Here is a 26,349-nt window from a genome sequence, read left to right as displayed (position 1 = left end):
TAGTATGAAGAGTCGAGAAGATAATTGCGTGAACTTTAGTATCCTTGACTGATGGAGGGTTGTGTGCCACCTGACCACAGCTCACAGCTGATGCATATGTGCATGCGCCACGTAGTGATCTCTGCAAAGATAGACTCTGCTTTTCTTTAAATAGACTCTGTTCTTTCTGCAGCTCTTTTGGGTGCAAGGAAAACCATCTCCTTTGAATATGCCTCTTCCTTTAAAAGTTTTGGGTTGAATCTGTTCCACTGGGAGGGGGGGGGGGGGAATCTAATATTAGAAGTTTATCACTCAGTCAAACCACCCCGTGTTTCACAGGACTAAAACAAGGAGCTGGAATCTGTGTTATAAGACTTCCAAAATCAATGCATTTAAATAGCATGCTTAACAACAGGATACCAGCTCCGAGCCAGTTATCATGAGAACTCCTTCCTCAGGGTGTTATAAGACTTGAGGCCCTGTGACATGCTTTAACACCTTCAGGAGCAGGATTATTTCATGATACCTTACACACTAGAGCTGCATTATTATTTTTGTTAAATTAGCATGCGCTTTCCTAAGGGATCCAAGAAAAATCAGCTGTTGGATCAAAATTTCCAGTTTGAGCGATTCCATAGCTGTGTGTAACCAAGGCGAAAGTATAACACAGGACTTACCGGTGCAGAGGCCGGCACCTTGGGCGGAAGGGGCAGGGCCTCAGGCGGAAGGGGTGGGGCTGGGGGTCAGCGTCCCCCAGCCAGCCCATCCGCTCTGCCTGGCCTGCACCGCCCAGGGCTCCAACGGAGGTTTAAAGGGCCCAGGGCTCCAGCCGCCGCTGCCAGAGCCCCGGGCCCTTTTAAATCACTGGCCCCGGGGCAGCTGCTCCTTTTGCTCCTCCTGTCGGTGGCCAGGGAGGAGTGAGGGGGGAAACGACGTTAAAGCGCTGCTGCACCTGCACTTTAAGCAGGATCCTTAAAGCGGTGACGTGGCAGCACTTTAAAGTCAGCTGGGTACTGGCCACTGTACCAGCCCGTACCGCCTTACTTTCACCCCTGTGTGTAACCCTCGTGCCATGGGTCTGTGAAACATTTAATATTTGTTAAAGGGCTTCTCTACACAGCGTGGCAACGTGCACTACAACAATGTGATTTCTAAGTGCACTAACTTGTTGCGCACTAACTGGTCTGTGTAGACTCTGCTGGTTTTCACTAAAATTTCCCTAACATGCTTTAACATCATGCTGTTTGAAACAGCACTGCAATACAGTGCACTGGGGAACTTCTAGTGTGAATGCAGCGTCCCGGTGCGGACCAGGTAGTGCACAACGTGTTAGCATGCTGTGGCTGATGAGAAACAGTTTAATAACAGAGTATCTGGGAGGTTATGCAGCTGTAAGAGAAGGGAAGGATGTTTTCAGTATACAAAAGAACTGCTGGATTTGGGGAGATGCTCTTAAGTGAGAACTTGGAAAGATACATTGGACACATTTTGCTAATAATAATAATAATAATTAATAATACCTAGCTCTTTTCATCAGTAGGTGAACAGAGTTGAGATTTCAAAGCTCTGTGCAAAGGAGGTCAGTGTCATTATCCCCATGCTACAGATGGGGAAACTGAGGCAGAGGGCGGGAATTGGCTTCCCCAAGGTCTCTCCACAGGCCAGTGGCAGAGCTGGGACTAGAACCCAAGTATCCTGAATCCCAGACTAGTGCTCTATTAGGCCACACTGCCTAAATACTTCTCAGGAAATCATTCATTTAGTATCGTCTGTGACATGCTTTGAGGGTCATTTAAGAATCTCATGCTCCTCTGTCGGTTATTCCTGTGCACGTGAGTGGAAGGGACCATTGTGATCATCTAATCTGACCTCCTGTATAACACAGGCCATACAACTTCCCCAAAATAAATGACCTATATTTTAGAAAAACATTCAATCTTGATTTAAAAATTGTCAGTGATGGAGAATCTGTCACAACCCTTGATAAATTGTTCCAGTGGTTAATTACCATGTCAAAAAGTTGTGCTTCATTTCCAGTCTGAATTTGTCTAGCTTCAGCTTCCAGCCACTGGATCACACTATATCTTTCTCTGTTTATTATATTTATGATTGTACTATATTGAATGTATTCATTAGACATGGGTGGAAATGTGAATGCATTAAGTCAAGGTTATTAAGCATAAACACCTGCATAACACAAATGATTGTTTCCTTTTTTCTGTAATCTGAATCTTTCTTTTAGCTCTTCACACATCATGAAGGTGTCGTGGGGATGCCTAGGCCCTTTGCCTCCGATAGCCATCTGGCCATCCCCTTGCCCCCTTTAACCATTGGCAGCAAGAACTATCATGTCAGGACCCACCTGCCTCTGCCCCAGAATCCTCTTTGCTTGGAAAGATTCTACATCATGGCTTGGGTGTGGGGGCATGGGGAATTTCCACACGGACCACAGGTTCAGGCCACAGGCCCTTGCACTGATTTTGCTGCAGATTTTGTGCGTGGAGAACACCTAGCAGAATGCAGCTACCCTTTTCCCTGCTCTTCTGAGCCCAGGTCTGCAGATTCCATCTCATCCCCACTCCCAGAAGCAAACAGGAGTGTAGCAGCATAGGCCTTGGGCCAGCTGAAGATTTTGAATCAAGCCCCTAGTCGTTCAGGTTTCTTTGTACATCTCCATTAAAGGCTTTGGAAAGTTTGGCTACAAATTGGCTCTGAGTTTTGTTACAAAGTTCATGACAAGACAGGCAAAGGGAGGTTATTGTCCTGATGTGTTTGCCAGTGCTGAGGCCTCAGCAGAAGTATCATGTCCAGTTTTGGGTGCCACACTTTCAGAAAGATGTGGACAAATTGGAGAGAATCCAGAGGAGAAATAAGGTTTAGAAAACCAGACCTATGAGGAAATGTTACAGCAAAAACCCTGGATATATTTTGTCTTGAGAAAAGAGTGAGGGGGACCGGATAACACTCTTCAGATATGTTAAGGGCTGTTATAAAGAGGATGGGGATCAATTGTTCATGTCCACTGATGGTAGGACAAGAAGTAATCGGCTTACTCTGCAGCAAGGGAGATTGAGGTTAAAGATTAAGAAAATCTTTCTGACTGTAAGGACAGTGAAGCACTGGAATAGCCTTCCAAGAGAGGTTGTGGAATCCCCATCATTAGACGTTTTTAAGAACAGGTTGAACAAACCCCTGTCAGGGATGGCTTAGGTTTAGTTGGCCCTGCCTTAGTGCCAGGGCCTGGACTAGATGACCTTTAGGGGTCCAGTCCAGCCCTACATTTCTGTGAAACAAGAGGCACCATTTTAGCATTTCTTTTTGTTCTTTCAGTGGATCACGTGGACACTTTTCTTGGAAAGCCTTGCTGCCTGTATAAATGCATAACCATACATTTTAGCCGAAAGTATATGATTTTTCCCTCACTTTCTTCTCCCCCGCCCTTCCTTTTTTAAAAAGTTCTCCTGAATCTAACAACTTTTTTTTATTTCTTCTTTCTCATGCAGGAACTACCTCTTCAGACTTAGTCTACACAATGTTTCTCTTATCCAGGTATGTCTGTTCATTTTTTACCCAATCGTTTTGCTTGACTCGTTCATGAACGTGCTACTGGAATCGCTTGGTGTAAGCTGTCAATATGCGTTCAGAGTGGCAGAGGGAAGAATTGGACTATTTGTTCTCACTGAGAAGATAATGCTAAAAGGGAGGGCATTCCAGTGCTTGGCCATTTGGATAGCACTTCCTTGCTCTCCATTCTTGAGTGTTTTTGGTGGTGATGGGATGGGTGGGTGCTGAGAATATGACCTCTTAAAGAAACAAAGCAGGTAGCATGACTGATAACTGGTGCCGCTTAAATAAAACCATACAAAGAAATCTTTGGCTTTCCTTAGTGCAGATGTCAGCAGCTTGCAGGGATGGCTTTAATAGTTCTCGTCCATCACCGCTCTCTGCTTTTGTTGTGCCCGTGGGAGCATGGAATGCTGAGGAGCTGAATGTGTTACTAAAAACAAGATAGGACGTGCAGGCGTTCAGAGGCACAGCTGGTTATAAATGTGTGTCACCCACCACCCAATGGTAGAGGAGGAGGCTTGTCTGCACTGGACTGAAAAGGCTTACAAACAGCCAATGGGATGAGCAGATTTCCCTCTCCCCCCCCCCCCCCCCCCCCTCCAGCTTGAATCTGGAAGTGAAAGGTGCAGCAAAAATTAATAATTAATTAATTACTTTTAAATTAACAGAGTGTCAATAACAAATATGCTGGGGTATAGATTGTTTGTTTTCTGTAAGCACCAAAAGATGTGCCTTGCTCTTGTTAGACAGATCAAAATGTGGGCACCTACCCCCAAAGACTTTAGAGTCCAAGGCCTCATTATGGCATGTCACTCAGTGCTCCTGTTGACTTCCAAGGCGCCCTTGCCCACGTAGAGTCTGGCTAAAATGCTCTGACCAATGGGCAGTATTCATCATGGCTGGGCAAAGCACCTGCCACACCCTGTTTCCTTGCATGCGAGTCTCTTGACATTAAGTGTGAATGGAGGGCAGCATAGCTATTTAGCAGTCACACACTTAATTCCCGTGCATCTTCCTTTTTTATTCTATGAAGTACAAGTGACAGTGGAACGAACTCTAAAAGTGGACCTCATCTAACAGAACTTTCCCTTTCAAGGATGGTAGGTTACGTGTGCCAGAAGAATTCCAATGGGATATAGAAGAGATGGGAGCCTAGTGGTGGTGGTGAAATAGTGTTTCTCTGTAGAGGGCTGATTCCCAGAGGGACTATCACAGCCTGTTGTTCTGGTTACCCGCTGGGGTCCCCTACATCCCGACCTGGTTGAGAGTCTCCTGCAGGCAGTACTGCAGTGGGGCTTAAACAATGGCTAGAGCTTTGTGCAGGCTTCCTGCACTGGGGTAGATTTCTTCCACAATGGCCTGCACGCTACACTGCCTAAAATTGAAAGCCCTCCTGTATGCAAGTGGAGGATGTGGTGGGATCTCTGATTAACATAAAGAGCTTAGTTTGTTCCTGCTTTCTGGGTGTATCCGGCCATTTCTACAAAACTCTTTGCATGACAATGAGAGCATGGAATTATGCGGACACACGTGTTGGAAATGATGGAAACGATTGTTTCCAGACCTAGTGGTTGCCTAAGTAGCTACTTGGCTTGCATCCGTGAAGCACATAATGCTGCTCAGAGAACACCCCACCCCTCCATATACATCATTTTGAAGAAAAGAATAGACAATCAAGTCGAGAAATGAAGGGGATTCTAAGTTCAGTTCAATAGAAGGGGGAGGGAGGCAGGCAAAGTTTAGAAAATAACAAAATGGAGACTGTTTTGTATTGAAGTGTTAGCAGCTCTTTTAAAATATAATCCGGATCGTACAGTTCGACATGTATTGGGAGGGTCTTTTCTCCTACCAGTGGATCTGATTCACTTCTCACTGGAACCCATGCGTGGTGCAAGTCCCCACCCCATCCCTGCTTTGCTGAGATTGAACTGGGCAGCACTGCCCACCGAGTAGGAACTGTGTGCTGAGTAGGGGGCAGAGCCAGGACGTGCAGAAGAGATCCTGATTCAGCGCCTCTTCTAGGCTACCCTTTAATGGAGGGGATCCGATTGAGTACTAGTCTGAGCTTAAAACTGCCTTCCCTGCCACCCCCCATGGCCACAGCTGACTGTGGGTAAAGGGTGAGTGTAAATTTCAGTCACTCTGCACCCACAGACAAGAGTCAAGCCCCTTCAGTGCTTTTGCCACAAAGGAGGCTGATCTTAGTACACCTCTACCCCGATATAACGCCACCCGATATAACATGAATTTGGATATAATGCGTTAAAGCAGTGCTCCGGGGGGGGGGGGGGGGGGCTGCGCGCTCCGGCGGATCAAATCAAGTTTGATATAACGCGGTTTCACCTATAACGGTAAGACTTTTTGGCTCCTGAGGACCGCATTATGTCGAAGTAGAAGTGTAGGTTTTTTTTTTTTTTTCTTCCAATGAGCCTGGCAACACTGGAGCAATATCCTAGTGACACTGTTACCTGGCCCACTGAATTGGGTGCTTGAAAATCTCTCTCCTTCTGTAATGTTGTAGATTTAGTGGCCAACTCTGATTAATGCATCCTCCCTGCACCGTCTTTTCTCGACTCAGAAAATGAACATTTCCTACTGTTGAACAGGTGACAGTCACTCATCATATACATTACATTATTCACTGTTTCCATTCAAAGGAAATTCTTATGCCCTTGAAAATTCTGTAGTTACCATTAGAGCCTTGCGCGGATACAAATTTATATCTGCGGATGTGGATATCCGTGAATATAAAATTGTATCCGTGCAGGGCTCTAGCTACTATTTCACAAGGCTAGAGTAAACCGTCTTGGTGCTGTTTGGTTTGGAAACTTGAAGGCCTTCTGGGACTTTGGTTTCTCTCTTTCCACATAGCTGGATTTTCAGTTTGCTGGCAGCTCTGAAAAATAGAAAAAACAAAAATTAAAATTGTTTCAACCTGAACTGAACACACACAATCTGAAGAATTTCAGTGAATAGAAAAAGTTGAATTTTTTGTTTTGTGTCAAAACAAACTGCTTAGTGTATTTTCTGGGCACGTTTTACTGTAAAAGCAAAGGAAATGCAATAAAACAGCCAGAGGAAGCAATGGCATTACTGCAACTGTCTTCCTTCTGACCTGTAGTCCAGTGGTTGGGGCACTCAGCTGAGATGTGAGAGATCTGGGTTCAATTCCCCACTCTGCTGCTTGTGGAACAGGGGTTTAAACTTGGGTTTTCCACATTGTGGGGGAAGCACCCTAGCTTAGTTTGCTGTGGGTCTCTCTGTCTCTCCTATTGAAGCTGTTCCATTCTGGATACATATCTACATAAATAGTGAAGCAGGGATTTGAACTTGGTTCTCCCATAAGGCATTTTTCAGTGAATAAACTATTTGCTGGAGGAAAAAATTGCCCAGCTCTATTCCATACAGCATTGCAATGAATGCTTGTAAGCTCACAGCACAACAACAAAAATGTGCTATACTGACATGAGATTCAACCCATTTTAAATTGGAATAGAACATTACCCCCCAATACATAAAATATGGAGCTAGGATCTTGAAATTACAATTACAAAGACAAACTATAACACATCTTGCCCATATGATGAAAACTTGTTTCGCATCCTTGTTTTCTGGAAGCACATTACTGGTATTGTTGGTGCAATGAAAGATGTGTCAACAATGAATGTTTCCTGATAAATAGGATAGGATTTTGGTGGCGGGTCGGGCATGGGTATGGGAAGGTTTTTGTGGGTGTGTTTCAAGGGGGTGAGTGCAGGAGGATGCTGGTGGGGACACTTTGGGGAGGTAAGGGTAAGATATGGCAGGCTTTGGTGGGGAGGAGGACATGTTAAGGAGACAGTAAAGACTGTCCTTTCCTTTCTCTTCCTCTGCGTTCACTCTCAGCTCTTTATCTCCTGTCCCTTCTCCAGAGTAGGTTGCTTTGGTCCCCTCTGTCCTGCCAGGATCCAAGGTTCACTTCTGGTTCGGGGTGGCTTTAGATTTTCATTGGAAGTTAAACATTCCCTTCCCCTGTTTGCCCCTCCAAGAGCTGCAGCACCGGGCCTGTGCTTGAGAACCAGGAAGCAAAATGGATTAGAAACAAAGGGGAAACTATTCTTGTCCTACCCAAGCTGAGAGAAATGAAAAATGTTAACAGTCTGTGCTAATGGCCAACAGTGAGCTGGGGCCAAGATATTGCAGGAGTCACTAATGATTTTGGGTGTCTCAATGTTTTGGTCCCTATCTTAATGAAGCTGAACTTCCAGGAGACAAGTTCTCTCAACTTTCTGAAAATCAGTCCCTTTAAGGTACCTCAAGGTACCTAAAAACATTAGTCACTATTGAAAATCTTGTAGATTTTTAAAATTCTGGCAAAACTCCGGAAATTCGCCTTTAAAACATACAGGTTTTTTTAAATCTGCTAATGTCCCTTTAACATGAAATCCATACATCTTCCTTTTCCACCCTGAAAGCAGCTCTCACGTATGCATTATGTTTCATAAATATTGGGCATTTTTTAAACCTAGGCAATGATATGCATGTATAGCACACACTGTTCAATTTATGCAAGAGCCAGGAACAGGGTTACCCTCTAATCCCCAGCTTTAACAGAGAGGCCAGTAAGGGGGCTATTTATACTAGACTTCACAATTAATAGATTAGGTGGAAAGTGTCCGTTTAAAAACAAAATCTTCATGGCGCGTTTAAAAAAATACACTGGGCTAATTTGGGCCTCTTAAAAGGACTAAACAAGGACATTTGCCAGCATATATAAAATCACTCTGCCTGGCACACATTTCTCACTAGACCCTGAGTACTGAATACCCCCAGGTCCTACTGACTTCATTGGGAGTACTCACAACTAGAGCTGGGGGAATAACTGATTTTTCGGTTCACTGGCAGTTCGGGGAGGTGGGGAGTGGGAATTGTTTTGGCCTGAACTGAAATGGAAAACTTCTGAAATTTTCAGTGTATCTAGAAAGTCGATTGGCCATCGAATGAAACTTGGCTTGACCTGACACGTTTTGTTCCTTGGTATTTTTAAAGGGGCTAGATTAACGAAGTGGGAAGGGAGGTGAGGCTTTGACTGCTGCCACCTATAACTTTAGGCTGGTGGTTAGGCTACTCACCCATGATGTGGGAGACCCATTTTCAATCCCCCTCTCTGCCTGATGGGGAGCAGGGGTTTGAATTTGGGTGTCCTACCTCCCAAGAGAGCGCCCTAATCACAGGGTTTTGGGGGATTCTGGGGGCAGGACTCTCTGTCTCTCCTGTTGTTGCTATTCCACTGTGTATAAAATACTTGAATAGTCATTGGGGGCAGAGGGAGGGAGAGAAAGAAATATATGACTCTGTACCATGGTAGTTAGGACTCTCACGTGTTAGACCCAAGTTCAAGTCCTCCTCAGATGACTATTCAAGAATAACCTGTTCATCCAAACCATTTTGCCCAGCTCGGCTCACAGCACTGCAGGGTATGAGCGCATCATGTATATTGATGACATTATTTCATGAAGGCAACTTTAAAACTGTTTCAAGAATACTTGCTCCTTTTATAAAAGGGTGCCATTAAAAAAATAGGGAGTTGAGCCATAAAGTATTTACATATTAAATGGCAAAATAAATACCTGGTCCAGACTTGCAGAATGGAGGCCCTTACTCATACCGAGAAAAAAAGCATCTTAGTAACAACATTGTCTTTAGTGGCTTATCTGTGGAGTAAGGTACTTTTCAGTGTGAGTAAGAGTATCAGAATCTAGGCCTTAATTCAGTCTATCCCTCAAGCAGGTAAATATGGTACCTGTTCAGCAAAGCAGTTAGCTGCTTTTGAAAATTTTACCCTAAGTGAAAGTCAATGGGACGTATGCTCCTAAATCACTTAGGGGCTTTTGGAAATTTTACTTGTAAGAAAGTACTTAACTTTCAGCACGTGAGTTTGTCCCATTGACTTCAGTGCCTAAATCCCATTGACCATGTGCTCAAGCCCTTTTCTGAATAAGGGCCCAAGCCCATACGGCCTGATCCAAGACTCAGTGAAATCGTTGAACTCTTTCCACTGACTTCAGTGGCATTTGGACCAAGCTGTAAAGGAGCAGATCTGTGCAAAGCTCAAGTACAGAGGAAAAGCTGATATACATTTCTTTACTAGTTAAACTGCCCTTCTTAGCGATCAGGATTTCCATTGAGAGAAGGTACTTTACCCTGCTTCACTTTTTCTCTCTTAATCTGACAATCAGAAACAGCTGCACTTCCCAGAGCCAGCTCTTCAACTGAACTGCTCTTGCTACAGACACTCTCCCTCTGACACTTCTCTGTGGAGGGATCACTAACTCTAGGGCAAAACCACTGGTAAATCAATAGTACCTATCAACGGGTTGCAGTTAACGGTAATAAAATGTCTCCATCGGTCCTGAACATCTCTCCCTGCAACAGAATGAACAAGATTTGTATTTCTGGTCTTGAATCAAAAACAAGAATTAAACACATCCTGTTTGCTTTATTTCCTACTATTCGAGGCCTGACACTGCCTCCCTTACATATGTTGATTGGTACCTTACTCTGCAAGCAGTCCACATATTAAAGCACTACTCCAGTGTAAGTAGAGATGGCAGAATCTGACTTCCAGTATTTCCCTGGACAGTTGCATAAAAATTTATAAGTATAACAAATGATGAATAGTGAATAATGCAGTTTTCAGTAGAAATTTTCATCCAAATGTTCATTCATGTTAAAATTCATGGAACTTTAAGGGTTCAGAAACATTTTCATGAAGGACCAGTACTCAGCAGGATACTTGCAAATGATTACTGTGATTGGTGGAATGACATTATTAAATTCAACTTGGTAGGTAGTGTTGCCTACTGGACAAACTACTGCACTGGGACATGCAGTCTGTTCCCAGCTCTGTCACTGGCCTGCTGAGCGACTTTGGGCAAGTCATTTCAGCTCCTTGTCACAGTTTCCCCATCTGTACAATGGGGATAATGATCCTTTGTAAAGTGGTTTTAGAGCTACAGAAGAAAGGCCTATATAAGAGTAGCATTATTATTTTAATTTGTATTTATTTGCAAAAATATTTCCAAATCAGGGTTCTCCTCAGTATTCAACCTGCTGTAACTGAAACAACAGGAACCACAATTTTATATGATCTTGATGTAAAACCAGATTTGCTCAAAAGCAAGTTTCCTCCAAAGTCCACAAATTTCCTCCAAGTTTCCTCCAAAGTCCACAAATTTTAGCAAACCTTTAATAGAATCTGGTCTGAGTTCCAGGTTTGTCATTCAACACAAAACGCAGATGAGTTTTGGACCTTTTTCATAGCTTTATTTACTAGTGAGGCTGCATTAAAATCCGTTGCATTTTGAAATTTTCAAGAATGTAACTTTTACAGAAGAAAATAGTTTTTAAGTTGTAGTTAACTGCAAGTGTTTTGAATATGGCTTGTCTGTTTCAGCTATTCAGTTACCACTGTGAGTGATGTGGTATAAATACCTAGATAAAATATTTATTTCTTATTTTTCAGGCACATCCAGTTATTTTTTTAAACATAATCAACACCTTATATAGTACAGCAGAAGCAAACCTCAATATGTGGATTATAGTTTAGTTATGAATGTCACATTTTATCAGAATGATACATTTTTTTATTAGCAGATTAACATATAAATCTATTCCTAAATTACCTACCATAGCTACACCTAAAATCCCTTACTCTCAGCCCAGAGTTCTAATGCCATTCCATAATAAATGGCTTATGTGACGGATGTACTGTGTGCTGAAGATCTGACAAATCTTGTTAGTATCTTGGACCTGTTTTTGAGCAAATCTGGTTTTCATCAAGATCATACGAAATTGTGGTTCCTTGTGTTTCAGTTATAGAAGATTGAATACTGAGGGAACCCTGATTCTTGTTGTCATTGTGTGTTTTTTTTTTTTTTTTTTAATCTGACATCTGTGCCCAAATCAAAGCGTCCATCTGAATACACTCACCTTTCAAAAAATTTAGATCTGGACCTGAAAATTGAATTTCAGGTTCTTCCCAGATTTTATCCAAGAGGTTGCTGGAGCTTCTGGTTTCTTGAAATCTAGGATGTAGAGGAAAATATGAGAAGTGTCAAAGTGTGTGTCTGGAGTCCGCATTCCTTTCTAAGGACTCCTTCCTCCAAACACTCACTACAGAGGTAAGGTCTCTATTTAGGAGTCCATCTGTGTTCTATAAAGCACTTAAACACGTGCTTAACTTTAAACAGGTGCTCAAGTTCTTCTTGGACTTGCTTAAAGTTAAGAATATGGTGACATGCTTTGCTGAATATGGATGGACTTCAGGATATGCTTTAATGTTTTGCTAAATTGGGGTCATATTGCTTACCGCTGTGTGAAGCCTCATTGAAGTCAGTGCTCTCTGTGGTGCACTATTAGGGTGCAGTAAGAAGAGTTTGGAGGTTCACTTTCTGACACTGTGTTTGGACCACAACCCCACCTGATGTAAATCAGTGACGCTCCATTGCAGTCAACAGAGCTGCATTGATTTACGTCAGCTGAGGACCTAGCACTTGACCTTCATGTGTGAAAAGTGCAGCTTCTGTGATGTTTGTCAGCGGCTGGTTGTCAGCCCTCTTCCCAAATAACTTTTCAGGCGGCCATTCCCCACCCCTCACCTTGGAATGTAAACGGTGAAACAATTGCCAGGGCTTTGGGCTTTGTCAGCAAACATTTAGAGTAGGAGTCAAAAACTGAGAATTTAAGTAGCTGCTGAAGTCACTTACTGATAACTGTGGCATATTGGCTTTTTATTTGATAAAACCCTGTCAGGCATTTTATGTGTGGGGAATGAAGACTAATGTTCTTATTACTTGCAAGTTACAGCCAGGGCCATTAAACATGCTTTACACAGACCAGAAAAAATGCACCTCGCATTTGTTACAATCAGCATTGCCTCTGATTCCTTGTGCTGCAAAAGAATGTGGAGCATATTTTGGCTTTAGTTAGCTTATTTTTCTCTCTTGCTTCCCACTACTCTGATTCCAGGGTGCCCAGAAGACGTCGGTGTACTTGTGCTGTGATTCTCCTCTTGCTCTGCACCAACATCAGTTCATTGTCTTTAGGGACTTACTCCTTATTTATGTTGGTGTTACTGAGCGAAGAATCAACATTCCACCAAAATTGACCTACTGGCAGAAGTTTATTTATGTTTGCTTAGGGCAATATTTTTTTTCTTGGACTCAGTAATGAGAAGTTCTGTGAAAGCAGATGAAATGTTTGTTCCTAAAACCTGGCCAGAAATGAGCTGAAAATCCCTTGACACTGCTGAAAAAGTATTTCATGTTTGCTCCCCTTCTGCTAGTACTCCTGTGTGTTCTTCCATGACCTTTAGTAAAGGAGACAACGTTCTGTTCTTCCATACCAAAGTATTGCATCTTTCAAGAGTGAAATTGCAGTATTTGGGCAAGTTACTGTAGAATAGTGTAGGTATAATATAGGTTAATATCTGCATTTTAAATTCAAAACAGGGATTGAATAAGACTTAAGTGGTTCCTATATCTTTTGCTGGCTGTCTGCACAGGAGCAAATTTGCCCCTGGTAGCATAGGGTAGTTTATAGTGGGAGTGTAAGAAGACTAGTTATTGATTTGTGCCTCTCTAAAACTGGCCTAAAAACAACCTTGTGTGTTTCCTATAAAACAAACTATTGAGCTCTTGTAAAAAAAACAAACCCCAAAACATTTATTTTACAGTAAATACATTTCATGGTGGCACAAGCAGTTTCCCGGGATAAAATGATCCTGATTTGTTTTGGTTGGTAATAGTTTAGTTGATATGTAACCGTTTTGAATGAGTAATTCTCATGGGATTATCGCAGCCTGAAGCCATACAGCAGAGTCACTAACACAGGCTGCCTAGCTCTGCGGCTCTGAGGGCACGTCCAGAGTTTGGGGAGGGAGGGGAACAATTCATCACTTTTGTGGAACATTGATTTCACCGCAGCATGCCAGGGTGAAATCTTTGATAACATGACAAGGCTTTTGGTTGGAAGGGTTCCCCCGCTTAATCCTATAAGCCAGGTATGAAGAGGAGAAAAAGATGATCAAGCCCCAATTTGATTAGCTCTAAATACCTCTCGTTGCCTCGATTGGGAGAAGATGCTATCATTAGGGGACCAAGAGCGGGGGAGACCGTAGTTTCAGGGATTATTTCAAGCGTCGCTTCAGGAGTCTGAAGAAGGCTTAGGTTTGATTTCTCCACAACTTTAAGAGTTTGTGCCGCCAGCTGAACTCATGCAGGTTTTCCAGTCTAGCATTTCAAAAAGCCGTCTTAGAAGAACAGATCCTGCTCAAGGAAAAAGGCTTCCAATGCACACAGTTCTGTGTAGGGTATAGGTCTTCCTGTGGAATAACTTGTGATTGCCACTCCTGACTGGCTAAGAACGGTGCACATCCCATTACTGTGGCTATCTCTCCCTCCCCTGCCCCCAGTTTCTCATCCTTGTGTATGTCTTCTCTTTCAGACTGTCAGCTCTTCGTGGCAGGGATTGTTGTTTCTTAGGCCTTGGCTACACTTGCAAGTTACAGCGCTGTAAAGCCTCCCCCAGCGCTGTAACTCACTCCCTGTCCACACTGGCAGGGCACTTACAGCGCTGTATCTCCCTGGGTACACCGCTGCAGGTAGTCCACATCTCCGAGAGGAATAACAGCTGCAGCGGAGTGGCTACGACTCAGGGGTGTGAGTGTAAACGCTTGCAGTGCTGTACTAATCACCTTGTCAAGTGGCCAATCCTCTCTATTGTTGTGACCGGTTGCAGGAATGCGGAAGTGCCGGTTTCAAAGCTCGTACCACAGAGAAAAGCAAACAGTTTGCAGCTTGCTTTGAGTGAGTAAATGAATGAGCAGGGGGCCGGGAGTTCTGAACTTGCAAAATAGAGAGCTGACATGCTCCAAAAAGCACTCTCATTCCCCCCACGCTCCCTGTCACAATCCACCCCCCCCCCCCCGTTTTGAAAAGCACATTGCAGCCACATGAATGCTGGGATAACTGCCCATAATGCACCGCTCCCAACACAGCTGCAAATGTTGCAAGTGTGGCCACGCCACTGCTGGCAGCTGTCAGTGTGGACAGACTGCAGCGCTTTTCCCTACTCAGCTGCACGAAGACAGGTTTACCTCACAGCGCTGTACAGCTGCAAGTGTAGCCAAGGCCTTAGATGCTTGTGCAGTGCCTGGCACAATGGGACCCTCATCTAGTTGCCCTCTAAATGCTAACGCAATATGAATGTTAAATAATAATTTTTAATGTACTTTGCTTGTAGCATCTATTGAAATTTTCATTCCATGTAAAGTTTGCACAGCCAGAAAAGGATCCAGAGAGAAATGGGACAGAGGAAAAATATCCTTTGTTAAGACCAATAGAGAATCAGACTGTGTTCCCACATCCTAAATAAGGGGCATACTCTTAATATGTGTTACTAGAGCCTTTGACCTTGGATAGAGGTTAAATTAATTGTTTTTGAGGAGTAGGTAGGGGAGAGGGACAGGTGCCAGAAAGAAACTAGGGGCTGAGCTCAGGGTGAAAAAAATTGGAAGATAAATAGTGGGATGGCAAGAGATAGGAAGGAATAAAAAATACAGGATGAGAGTCGTCTTTACAGTAGAAAGAGCAAATAAATTCCTTGTTGGGACGGAGCTTGGCAGAGACGACTGGAGCATGAGGTGCTGACGTCTGGTGTTGGAGAGGAAGAGACAGAAGCAAGGCAAACTGTGACAGACCAAGCAGGGAGTCTGAAGGCGTCTGTTTCAACAGACTCTGAGGAGGAGATAGAGCAACTGCTAAGTGAAGCCTGGGGAGGAGGCTTACTTGTAGTGAAGAGGCAGATAAAATTTTATTGCTGCAAGAGTTGTGGAATGGGATTCTGATGGAGGCACTAGAATTTTTGGCAACATGGAGTAGGGGGGAGCCTTTTTCTTTAAGGTAATAATCTTGTTTTGATTAAACTCTTGTTTGTCTCTGTCTTGTAGTACTAAATGCTGGGCTTTATATAGCCTCCCTAAAGGTCTCTTTCTATAAACCCCATCACTTTCTCTCAAAGCTGGCACTCTGTGTTTCTCTTGGAGAAGTGTCAGATTCCCTCACTCCGATCCTGTGCTGTTTTTTTTGCAGGCTGAGCAAACTAGCAGCCAGCTGGTCGGTATGATGAAGCACCAAGCCCTAGTTTTATATCTACATCTGAGAAGTTCTGGCAAGGTCATCCTGACCTGGGCCTAATAATGTTTTAGTGGCCAGTGAGGAAGTAATTGCACACGGTGATCCATCTTACGGAGCTGGGCTCTAGGAGAAAATGGGCGCATTGGTCTTTCTGGAAGGTGCATCTAGGACTGGATCAATTTTGGTTTGTTCAGAAGATTGATTTGAGGGCAGTGGGAGTTTAGAATAGGTCTTGGGAGCATGGCCTGAGGAAGTCAGCACAGTTTGTTCTGCTATCTCCTTTAAGTAAAGTGCTCCATTCCTGATAGACCCTGGATGGTCTGGTGTTAATGAAAACACACCGGCACTGGAAGTTAGTTTCAGAGCGAGCTTGAGGTAAAGCAGGCAGGAAGCTGTAATTAGACGCTGGGTGCTCTGAGTAAGGTGCTGGAGAAGTGTAGATTTGTAACACAACTGCATCTACAGTGAAATTAAAAAGATACTGCAGGGGACTGGATTGCTCTGGGGGTTGGTAATGCATTATGAACCTTTCATCACTAGTTCAGCTGATTTTTAATCCATCTGTGGCGGAGTGTGATGACTCACTGGCGTGGCACCTCCTGCTGGTTGTCCTAGGAATTAGCTCTTCACCAGCTCCGAAGCGCCACACTCTGGGTCTCCCCACCCAGGGAAACCCCCAACCCTCTATCCCCACCTTGCCTCAGTGGCTACTGCCAGTCACCATCTAGCCCTGCTCACTGGGGCAGACTGCAGTCTGTAAACCACTCATCGTTGGCAAGGGGGGTTGAACTAGCTGCCTCTGCCTATTCCCAGGCTACACTTCTGTAGCCCCAGTACCTTTCCTGGCCTTTAGCAAGGCCTGCAGCCTGGGTTTTTTCAGGCTGGAGCTCCCCAGCTCCTCTGGCCTTCCTCCAGCCCTGCTCCACTCTAGGTACCCTGCTCAGCTCCCAGGCTGCCAGGTCCTTCTCTCTCAGAAGCTAGAGAGAGAGTCTGCTAGCTTCTAGCCCACAGCCCTCTTATAAGGGCCAGCTGGCCCTGAGTAAGCTGGCCACAGCTGTAGTCAGCTACCCAGTCAGCTTCCCCAGCTGTTCTTAATCCCTTTCCCTGCTGCAGCCCTCTCCAGGGCTGCTTTTGACCCCTTTTCTGCAGGAGTGGGGCAGCTGCCCCTCTACACCATCCCTTATTGGTAGCAACTGAAAGTCGCTACCCACTGATTGCTGTAGTGTTCGTTACTTAAGGGAAATGAGTGGTGATTTCAGTCTGCTTTCTGTTAGATGTGTGTTCAGCATCCCAAATTCCACCAACTCCGGTAGCATTTGGTAGGCCATGGATTGAATGGGCCCTGGAGACTGAACTGTGCTTTCAGCTGTCAGGGGGGTCCTTCCATGTCAGGATTGAGGCATGTTGCCAGTGTCCCATTGGGGAAGCTTTCATCGCTTCTGCCTGGGCTCCATGTGTTCTGTGGCAAAACAGGGATTTAGTCTATGACTGCCACTTATTACACTGATCAGTGATCTCATTGTAACCTTGTGCTCTGCCATCTCTTTGCTGTGCCTACCTGTTGTCTCTCGCTTTATTCTTAGATAGTAAGCTCTGTGGGGCGGGGGCTTCCTTTTTGTTCTACATTTAAACAGCGCCTAGTGTGATGGAGCTCTTCGCTCCAGGCACTACCACAATTACATATAATAATAATGGTCAGCTGTCTGGATTCTTTCCCCAGCACTAAATATATATTTTAAAAAGAGGGCGAAACTTTGATCTCAGCAAAGTGGATCGACTAGGGTAAAAGAGTGGGCTGACTTGTACCTGTGGGTGTTGTGCCATTCTTGCCTTTCCTCCTGAAGTTATGTCTTCAGAAACATCATAAGATCGAGAAGTAGAATTAGACTCTGGTTTTGCCTTTTGTGCTGCAGACGCAGAGAGTTGCGTAGTGCAGTCATGTTTATTCAGGATCCTGTTGTTTTCAGTCTGTCTCTCTGCAAAAGACTTTCCCAGTTTCTCTGGCTTGCACGAAATTCCCCTGGGCTAATTAATTCAAGCCTTTCATTTGGTCCCAGTAAGGCATTTTTTTTTTTTTGCTTCATTAAAGATTTCCACTTTTTTCCCCTTTGGTTGCACTACACCAAGCTTAAATGCACAACCAGAAAAGAATGTGGATAGGATAAGTCGAATCACATGAACATTTTATTTGTTTAATTGCCCCTTTTTTAGAGCCGAGACAGGACTAAGCCCATGTTGAACAACTTATACGATTTTAATGAGAATATATTGCGGTGTTTGTCATCTGAAAGAGTATTAGGCCCCATTGATGCAATAGATGTGATTTCCCTGAAGAAAAACAAGGAACACAGAACAGTGAAAATGTCATCTTGAGTTCTTCATTAGTCTCTTTAAAATGGCAGGATGTGCTGATTTTGATTCATGAATCTCATCCTAATTGTTGAGAGAATTGTGTCCACGCTGGGCAGTTTCCTTGAGCTTAATTCAGTTATTTCTCTAAACAAACAAATAAAGGCTTAAAGGGACTACTTCTTGCAGTAACCTGAAGTGGAATAAGGAATGCATAGTTCCCCACTTTATTATCTAGGACGCTGATAATGTGTGGAAGCTTCACATAGACTTTGTTGATTACATCTTTGATTGGAAACGTTGACGAAGATCCCCTTTCATAGCTGGACGTTAAAGCCTTTTAATGAGGGTGCACAAAAATCTCTCAATTGACTGTGCGGTATCCATCCGGGCTATCTGTGTAGTGGAAAAAGAAAAGCATGTGTAGTGGAGAAGTCTTAACATCTCTACACAGCAGTAAGCTTCAAAGGCAAGCACAATGGAGAGGAAACCCAGAGCAGAAAAATGAAGGAGAATAAAATCTCCTTGCTTGATGCAGAAACACAAAGGGGACTGCAGCCATGGTAAATCGATTTTGTACTGAATATGGGCTGGTCCATTGGAAAGGTTTTTGAACCTTCTACTGCCGAGATCATTGTGCAGAACAGTAAAGGAAGGCTGTTTAGGAGTCCTGGCACATCCATCAGTGGACCCCATGAATGGGAGGGAGGCATTTATTTCTGAATGGTGACTCTACTAAAGAACAAAAAGGGGTGGAGATGGACATCTTTTGGTGATACATTAGCCTGGAAGGGAGAATTGAGTTATGCTGCTAAAATGGAGGCATTGCTGTGGTTGAGTCAGTCCTAAGGAATACTTTGTTATACCTATGAGAGAAGAAATGTAAAAATTGATCTTTGCAAAATAAACAGAGCTGGAGGTGCGAACAAAGTGTATTATGTACTACAAAAATGTCAGGTGTGTCTAAAGATTATGACCAACCTAAAATAAACTAGCGTTCAGCTATATTCATATCCTTGACTTGTGTCTGACATACTAAAGTGACATTTTTATTTTTTTGGCTGTGTACATTTTCACTTCCTTTATATAATTATTTTATTGATTTATCATATAATCTTCATAATCACCTGTCCCTTTTGCCAACATTTGTTGACATAATTTACAAGATATATTTGATATGGCAGGAGACCAAATTCTACCATGGAGGTTAACTGCCTACTTTGCTAAATACCTTGTCATGGCTCCTGTATGCTTTTGGTTCTCAATCATAGGAAATACTGTACCTTGGCTTTACAGAATAGCTCAGTGGTTAGCATAACCGCCAGGCTAATGGCTGTTCTGGGATAGGGCTTGTTCAGTCTCTCCTATTTGAGCTCTTCTGTTTTGTATAAATAACTATATATTCATTGGGTCAGAGAGACCAAGCAAGACTGACCTGCTAGTCCAGCAGCGTTGACTTGGGATGTATGAGACCCAAGTTTGAGTCCCCATTACAAGGAATATTTAACCCACCCCAGGATAGCCAGTTGCCTGGTGGTTAAGACTATCATCTGGGATATTTGGTTTTGTTCTGATACGGAACAGGAAAATTTTTGAAATCTTATTTTTCACAGGCCGGAAAAATCATTTCCCACCCAACTTTAATCTCAGTGAAGGAACACGATCAACTTGCATTTGGACCAAACTTTGACTTTGTAAACATGTGCTTTTACAAACTTACAACCAATAGAAATATTTGTTTTTTTTCTAACTGCCAATAGATATAGTTGTTTTTAAACAAAAAATGTTCTTCTGCAGTATTTGCAACCAAATATTGCAGTTTTGAGCAATGATTTGTAAACAAAATGACATGAATGTCATTGACTGTACTTTGTGCAGTGCAAGAAATGCAAAAAGTAATTAGTGAAAAGTAAATTGGAAATTAAAAAATACTTCCTGTTTCAACTATCTAAGTTTACATTATTGTTAAGGGCTCAAGTTCTGTTCTCAGTGGAAGTCAGTTTGGTTAGACTGGATATACACCAGAATGACTGAGGGTAAGATTAGACCAGTGATTCCCAAACTTTAACAATCTGTGAACCCCTTTCACTAAAATGTCAAGTTTCACGAACCCCCTTCTAAAAACGAATATTTCCAGGGATTTTCTCCATTACATGAGTATAATTCATAAAAGCAGTGATCTTGGACATATAAAATTTGTTTTTATGATATGCTTATTACACACTATTTATTAATTATTATTTATCATTACAGTAATTTTATTACATTATGAAAACAGCAACACTCTTCCAAGATCTCATTTTCGTAGCATGTATCACTTTGAATAAGCCTGTTATGAGACAAGGCTCCTATATTTCATCAAGGAGTATCAGATGTGAAACAGCATGAAGGTATTTAAGACGCCAACTCAAAGAGTTCTTCCTACACAAGCATTCAGGTCTTGAGCAGTCCAGGCAAACAACACACGTTACAACAAAGCTTAAACTTGTTCTTCATAATAATTTTTAAAACAATAGTAGCTGCCTAATTAATTTTAAAAACAGCAAAAAATATCCACCTCCCTTTCTATTTCTTATAAGGAGTCTTGAAGTTTAAATCTCCTCAGTGCGATAGATCAGCTTGCTTTGAAATGTGTAGCTCTCAGAAGTCCAGGGGCTCCGGGTTGCTGGCCCCGTGCTGCCTGGGGTCCCTAGGAACAGCTCTGGCCACCATTAGGAAATTTTTTCCCGAGAACCCCCTGTAACATTTTGTGAACCCCCCAGGGGTTCACGAACCCCAGTTTGGGAACCACTGGATTAGAGCAACTAGCAAGGAAATTTGCTTGTTTAAGTTACGAATTTGAAGTTGACAGTCTCTTTTTAAAGATGAATTGGCCATTCTATTATAAACTGTGATTTTTATTTCATTTTTTTAATTCCTTTGTATCTATGTCCTTAAAACAACAAAGAGCTGAAATGGGAATGCAAGTTGTACCCTGGCTGTGATTATCTTTAGCACTTACTTTAGAAAAACATTTTAATCTAGTTTTATACCATTTTAGTTCTAGAGGGCTGGAAAAAAATTTGTACTTGGTATCAAATGCTCTTCAGTAAAGCTTTAGACAATAATCTTTAATAATAATACTTTGCACTTGTACAGTGCTTTTCATCCTAGAGTGCTTTAGAAACTGTGGTCTATTAAGCCTCACACAATAACCCTTTGAGATAAGGAAATATAGAGTTTGGAGCTGTAAATTCCTACCCAACACTACAGGAAAGAGGAGTGTCTGATTTACAGGAACCCAGTGTTATTCAATGGAATCCCCTGCAGGGCAAATGAAAGTTTACAGCTACAGAACAGTGATGCCAGTTTCACAGTGGCAAACAAAGTCAGAGGTGATTGACTTGCCTAAGATCACACACCAAATCCATGTTGGAATTAAGAATAGGACCTGTGCATCCTGTATCCAGTCCTTTTTGCTCTAGCTACTAAACATAGATCATCCCTGAGAGGTGTCTGTCTAACCTGTTCTTAAACCCCCCCAGTGCTGCTCCGTTCCAGCTAGCACTGACCTGGTGATTGAGAAACATTCTGTGATACTATTTCTATGAAGAATGCTATACAGAAATAAACCTGGGAGGCAGTGTGGTATTGTGGACCTGGCAGCACACTGGAAATCAAGAGAACTGGCTCTGTTCTTAGCTGTGCCACTGACCTGCTGTGTGAGCTTGAGCCTCTGTGTGCCTCTGTTTCCCCTCCCACCATTTGCCTGTTTTGTCTGTTTAGATTGTAAGCACTTTGTGTCAGGGGTTGTCTCTCACTGTGTGTTTGCATAATGCCAGTACAATGGGGACTCCATCTCAGTCCAGGCCTCTGGGGGTACATCTACACAGGAACGAAAGCCCCAGGAGCTGGAGTCCTCTGACCTGGGTCAGCTGCAGGTTTTTTCTCCCTGTGTAGAGCTTCTGTAGTACAAATAAATAATAATACATGATAATTGCAGCTGCTCCGGAGAGAGAAATAACTAACGTTCAGCATTAGCAAGAACACACAGAAGGCAAAGTACTTGACCAAAAACATATTACTTAGAATTTCATTTAAAAACTAAGGGCCAGATTTTGTCTACCTTACTTTGCAGTAAGTCCCATTTGTTTTGATTGAGATCAGGACCCTATTCTGCTATGCACTGTACAGACATCTAGCGAGAGACAGTTCCTGTCTGGAAGAACTTACCATCTAAATAGACAAGACAGACACATGATAGGAAGGGAAACAGGCCCTGCCAGGAATAAATGGTGCAAAATGGTTAAAATAAATACAACCGGAGAAGAAGAAAGAGTTAATCTGAGTGTCTGATCAGTCCTGCTTTGTCCCTGTTGACTTATTTAGGAAGAGTGGTTGTAGCTGATTTGTACAACTCTTGTACAGCAGCTAACCTGGGGCTATACCATTTCTCAGTGTACAAGGACTTTGATAAAACTCTTTGTGGGCTAGGTTGTTTAATTCATCCTCAATACACCTACAGATCCAGAGCAAACCTTAAATAAGAACTTTCTTCCTTTGGCTGGTGTATGCCTCCCCTTAATGTCACTTACGCGTAGGGTCTGATTCTGATCTTACACTGTTGTAAATCAGGAGTTACATAAGTCTAAGACCAGTGTCTGAGCAGAATCAGGTGCACTGTTTTAATAGGTTATTTTTCGTTATAATAAGAGGGCTTGATTCACTATGGCCCTGATCCTTGTACGCTGATTTGCACTGGTGAAAAATGTATATACCCACTAATACAGGTTAATGGTGATCTGGGCCTTTTGATTTTTTTTCCAGTACGTATCCCTCCTGCCTCCTAAATGTTCCATTATAATGTTCAGCGCCTGCAGGTGACTTGTAGCACATATGGTTAGCCCAGTCACTTGGGGTAGAGCCAGGTTGTTATGCTGGCTTTTGCTGATATACAGTGTGGTTAGTTTGGGTTGAAAATGAAATGTACAACTTGCATTTTATCACATCCTAAGGCTTTGGAGATCATTGAAGGGAAATCAATTAGCAACTTGATTAGCTGCAGTGCAGTTCTCCTCTCCACACTTCTGCTCCCATCAAAAACTAATTTGCTGAATTCCATGACCATTCCTCATAGGCATCACAGTCTGCAGCAATGTTCTATAATTTGCCCAGTGCAATACTTAGCGCATCTATTTTCTGAGACACAGCATTATATTCGCTTTCAACTCTATCTGATTATCAGCCTTGTGTATCACAGTTTTAATACATTTAACTGCTGTGGAACTTCAGAAGTGGCTTTTAGGGCACTGAGCTTCTGTTCTGTATTATTAAGAAGTTAGATTTTGATAAATTATTGTTTATAGAGCAAGGAAAATGTGCCTGGTACTTAGCAGACAAAAACCAAGGCCTTTATGGATAAGTCGAATAGAATTTAATGAGGAGGAAACCAGTGAGGCTAGGTAGAAAAGGAATAGGTTTTTAGAATACTTTTTATATAGAATGAAATGAGATCCATTCTTAAGAGTTTTCTTGATCCAACCCTTAGAATCATCTAGTAGAGGTGGTTTCTTTTAAATTCTGTAATTTAACACCAATAGAAAGTTATCATTTCCTTTTAAACTCTACCGGATTTTCCATAAACGGTAGGTCAGCATTGTCATTGATGGTGTGGACTTTGTCTTCTGTGGAGATTATCAAATATTTATGAGCATAGAAATGGCCTTATAAAGTAGTTTGTCTACATCAACAGTAATCTGTATGTTGCACTTTATGGAACTGACATTTTTCTGACTGGTGTTAAATGGATGAAGAGGTTTATGATGGCAATTTGTAGCGGAAATGTGCTGGCTTCTGTAGGCAGCATTTTGCCCAAAGGGCTTTACGCTGACCCCAATTCAGCAAAGTACTTAAGCATTTGATTAACGTTAAGCACATGCTAAAGCCCATCATTGTCCAGCAAGGTGCTTTAGTTCTGTTGAAATCAACAGACTTCAGCATATGTTTACATGCTTTGCTGAATGGAGATGGATTTAATCACATGCTTAAAGTTAAGTGAATGCTTAAATGCTTTGCTTAATTGTGCCTGTTGTGGAGTATTGAGCACCCTCTGTGCTCCCTGCTGTCAGGGGGATTTGAGAGCTGTCTGCACCTCACAGGGTCAGGTCCAAAATGAGTCAGTACAAAAAGATTTACTAATGTAAATGATAAGAAATGCAGACGTTTGTGCTGGAATAAGGAATATTGGAAGCTACCTTGGTGGTGGTGTCTCTCTTTTCAGAGGAGTATTTTAACTGCAGATACCAGCCCCCATTAGGGTTATTGGAAAGGAACATGTAAGGGAGAGAAATAACTTTGCCAGCTCAGGTCTAAGTGCAGGTTGATGGAGCTGGCAATCTGGGCTCAGGGTGCCGTTCATTGAACAAGCATGGAACCAAAATCACCTCTTCTGTCCTGGGCAGATGGAAGAATCCCCCTCTGTGTATTCTTGTGAATTGATTGTCTTTAGCAGTCCCTGTAGACCTCATCTAGCAACATGCTGAGCTCCTTCCATTCCTGTAGACATTTGTAGGAGTTGGGGGGGGGGGGGGGGCCTCAGGGTCTTACAGGAGATGCTCGGCATCTTGCAGAATCAGGCCCTGGGTTTGCAATACGTGCATTCCAATCACCTCCAGATATAAATAACATAAGATGTAAAAACAAAAGATCTTAATGAAAAGAGAAGAGAACAGCATGATTCTGGGCCTAGCTGCAGGCACGAAAGGCTGTCAGCAGCTCTTATGGAACACTTATTTAATGGAAGTGAGGATGGTGACAGATGGATGGGTTTGTAATGAGATACTTTAGAAATTAAAAATGGGTTTCATTTACCAAATACATATGCAGTGTAACTTTTTTTTTTTTATAGTCTCTGCTTTCCATTTTTGAAATGATACCTTAGTTAGTTCTGGGCAAAAACTGTATCTTTGTAGTCCAAGTATAACACAGGGATTATTGTGAGCTTAATCTACTTCATTAAAATGCAGTCTCAAATTAATTATAGATTGCGAATCAACGTTACTGGGCCAAAGACAAGTCTGGCCCAGGAAGTCAGTGAGAGTGTTGCATCAGAGTCTGAGGGGACACATGACTTAGGTCACCAGGATTTGTGTGACACAAGGAGGTACTGAGGATACCTGCTGTGGCACCTGTAGGTAACTGAGTAGCTGGATCTACAAAAGTCCCCGAGAAGTGTGTGCTGAGTGCTAAAGAGTTTGAAAGCACAAGATAGAATGGAGTTTTCAGATCAGATCAGCGTTAAATCCATCAGCGTTAAATACATTCTGAACTGGATGCAAACTTTACAACTGGCCTCTATCACCTATTAAAACAGCCGAAACCCAGACTCTCAATCAGAATATCTATGAACTTTAAGAAAGTTCAGATTTGCGTCTGTGGCTCATCTCTGTGGTACTTAGTGTTCTCCATTTAGCCACTGTTGCACCATGTATCTGAGATGGCTTGCATGGCTTCAGAAAGTTGCAGAAAAAGCCTTTGGGGAGAAGAACTGTGTGTTGAAAGGAACACAAGTCACAGAGGTGGAGGAGAGGGGAAGCAGATGCACCTGTCAATTTTATGAATGAAAAGCACATTAAATGGCACCATCAGTCCTCAGATACTGTTGCCAGAATTTTTAGTGCCAGCCCGCACAGATGGGTGGGCCACTCTGTGCATGTTTTTTGTGCCTATCATTTTATGCAGTGACGGTGCCCTTGGACTAGCTATTCAGACTCGTATAGTACAAGAATATGGGCTTCATTATGCATATGGATCACATGGTTTCATATGAGGTCCCCAAAGTTTCCAGAACCATTGACAATAAGAAACCCCACAAAGTTTGTTTGGAAATAGGAAGAGGGAAGGGGCGAGGGGGCTGGAAGCCCCCCTCCCCCCAGGTAGGAGGTGAGAAGAGATGGAACCCTCAAGGTTAGGAGGAACAGGGAGTGAAGTACTGGTGCCCCCGATCAGTCAATCCTCAAACTGCTAAATATTGCTTGCAGGTGTAAGCATGTGGGTGATGGGGAAGCAGCTAGAAGAACATTCATATTCTCCTGTTTTCCTGTTCTGCATCCTTCTACCAGCTTCAGTGACCTAAGAGCTGGTGTCTTACCATGTCATTCCATAGGCATCTGCTGTTTTTCTGATTGACACACATATCAGGAGGCACGGAAATAGTCCAGTCTATGTTTGCTGTGGCAGTGAAACTTAAATGGCTCAGACAGCTGAGAAAATGAATGAAAAATTCAAGATGATCTCCAGC

At 42.8% G+C, this 26,349-nt stretch overlaps 1 protein-coding gene across 8 annotated transcripts in view; it reads left to right on the top strand.

The window, feature by feature from the left end:
* SEMA5B (semaphorin 5B) overlaps nt 1-26,349 on the top strand; it is a 345,985-nt gene that overhangs the window by 213,705 nt on the left and 105,931 nt on the right. For all 8 annotated transcript variants that reach the window (XM_005279803.4, XM_005279806.4, XM_065561488.1 and 5 more), the window contains one exon: nt 3,483-3,528. In XM_005279803.4, coding sequence (XP_005279860.1) covers nt 3,483-3,528 — 46 coding nt within the window. The remainder of the gene's footprint in view (nt 1-3,482; nt 3,529-26,349) is intronic.

The sequence above is a fragment of the Chrysemys picta genome, chromosome 11, assembly GCF_011386835.1.
Source record: "Chrysemys picta bellii isolate R12L10 chromosome 11, ASM1138683v2, whole genome shotgun sequence".
Taxonomy (NCBI): Eukaryota; Metazoa; Chordata; order Testudines; family Emydidae; genus Chrysemys; species Chrysemys picta.
This window is presented reverse-complemented; position numbering and strand designations above follow the sequence as displayed.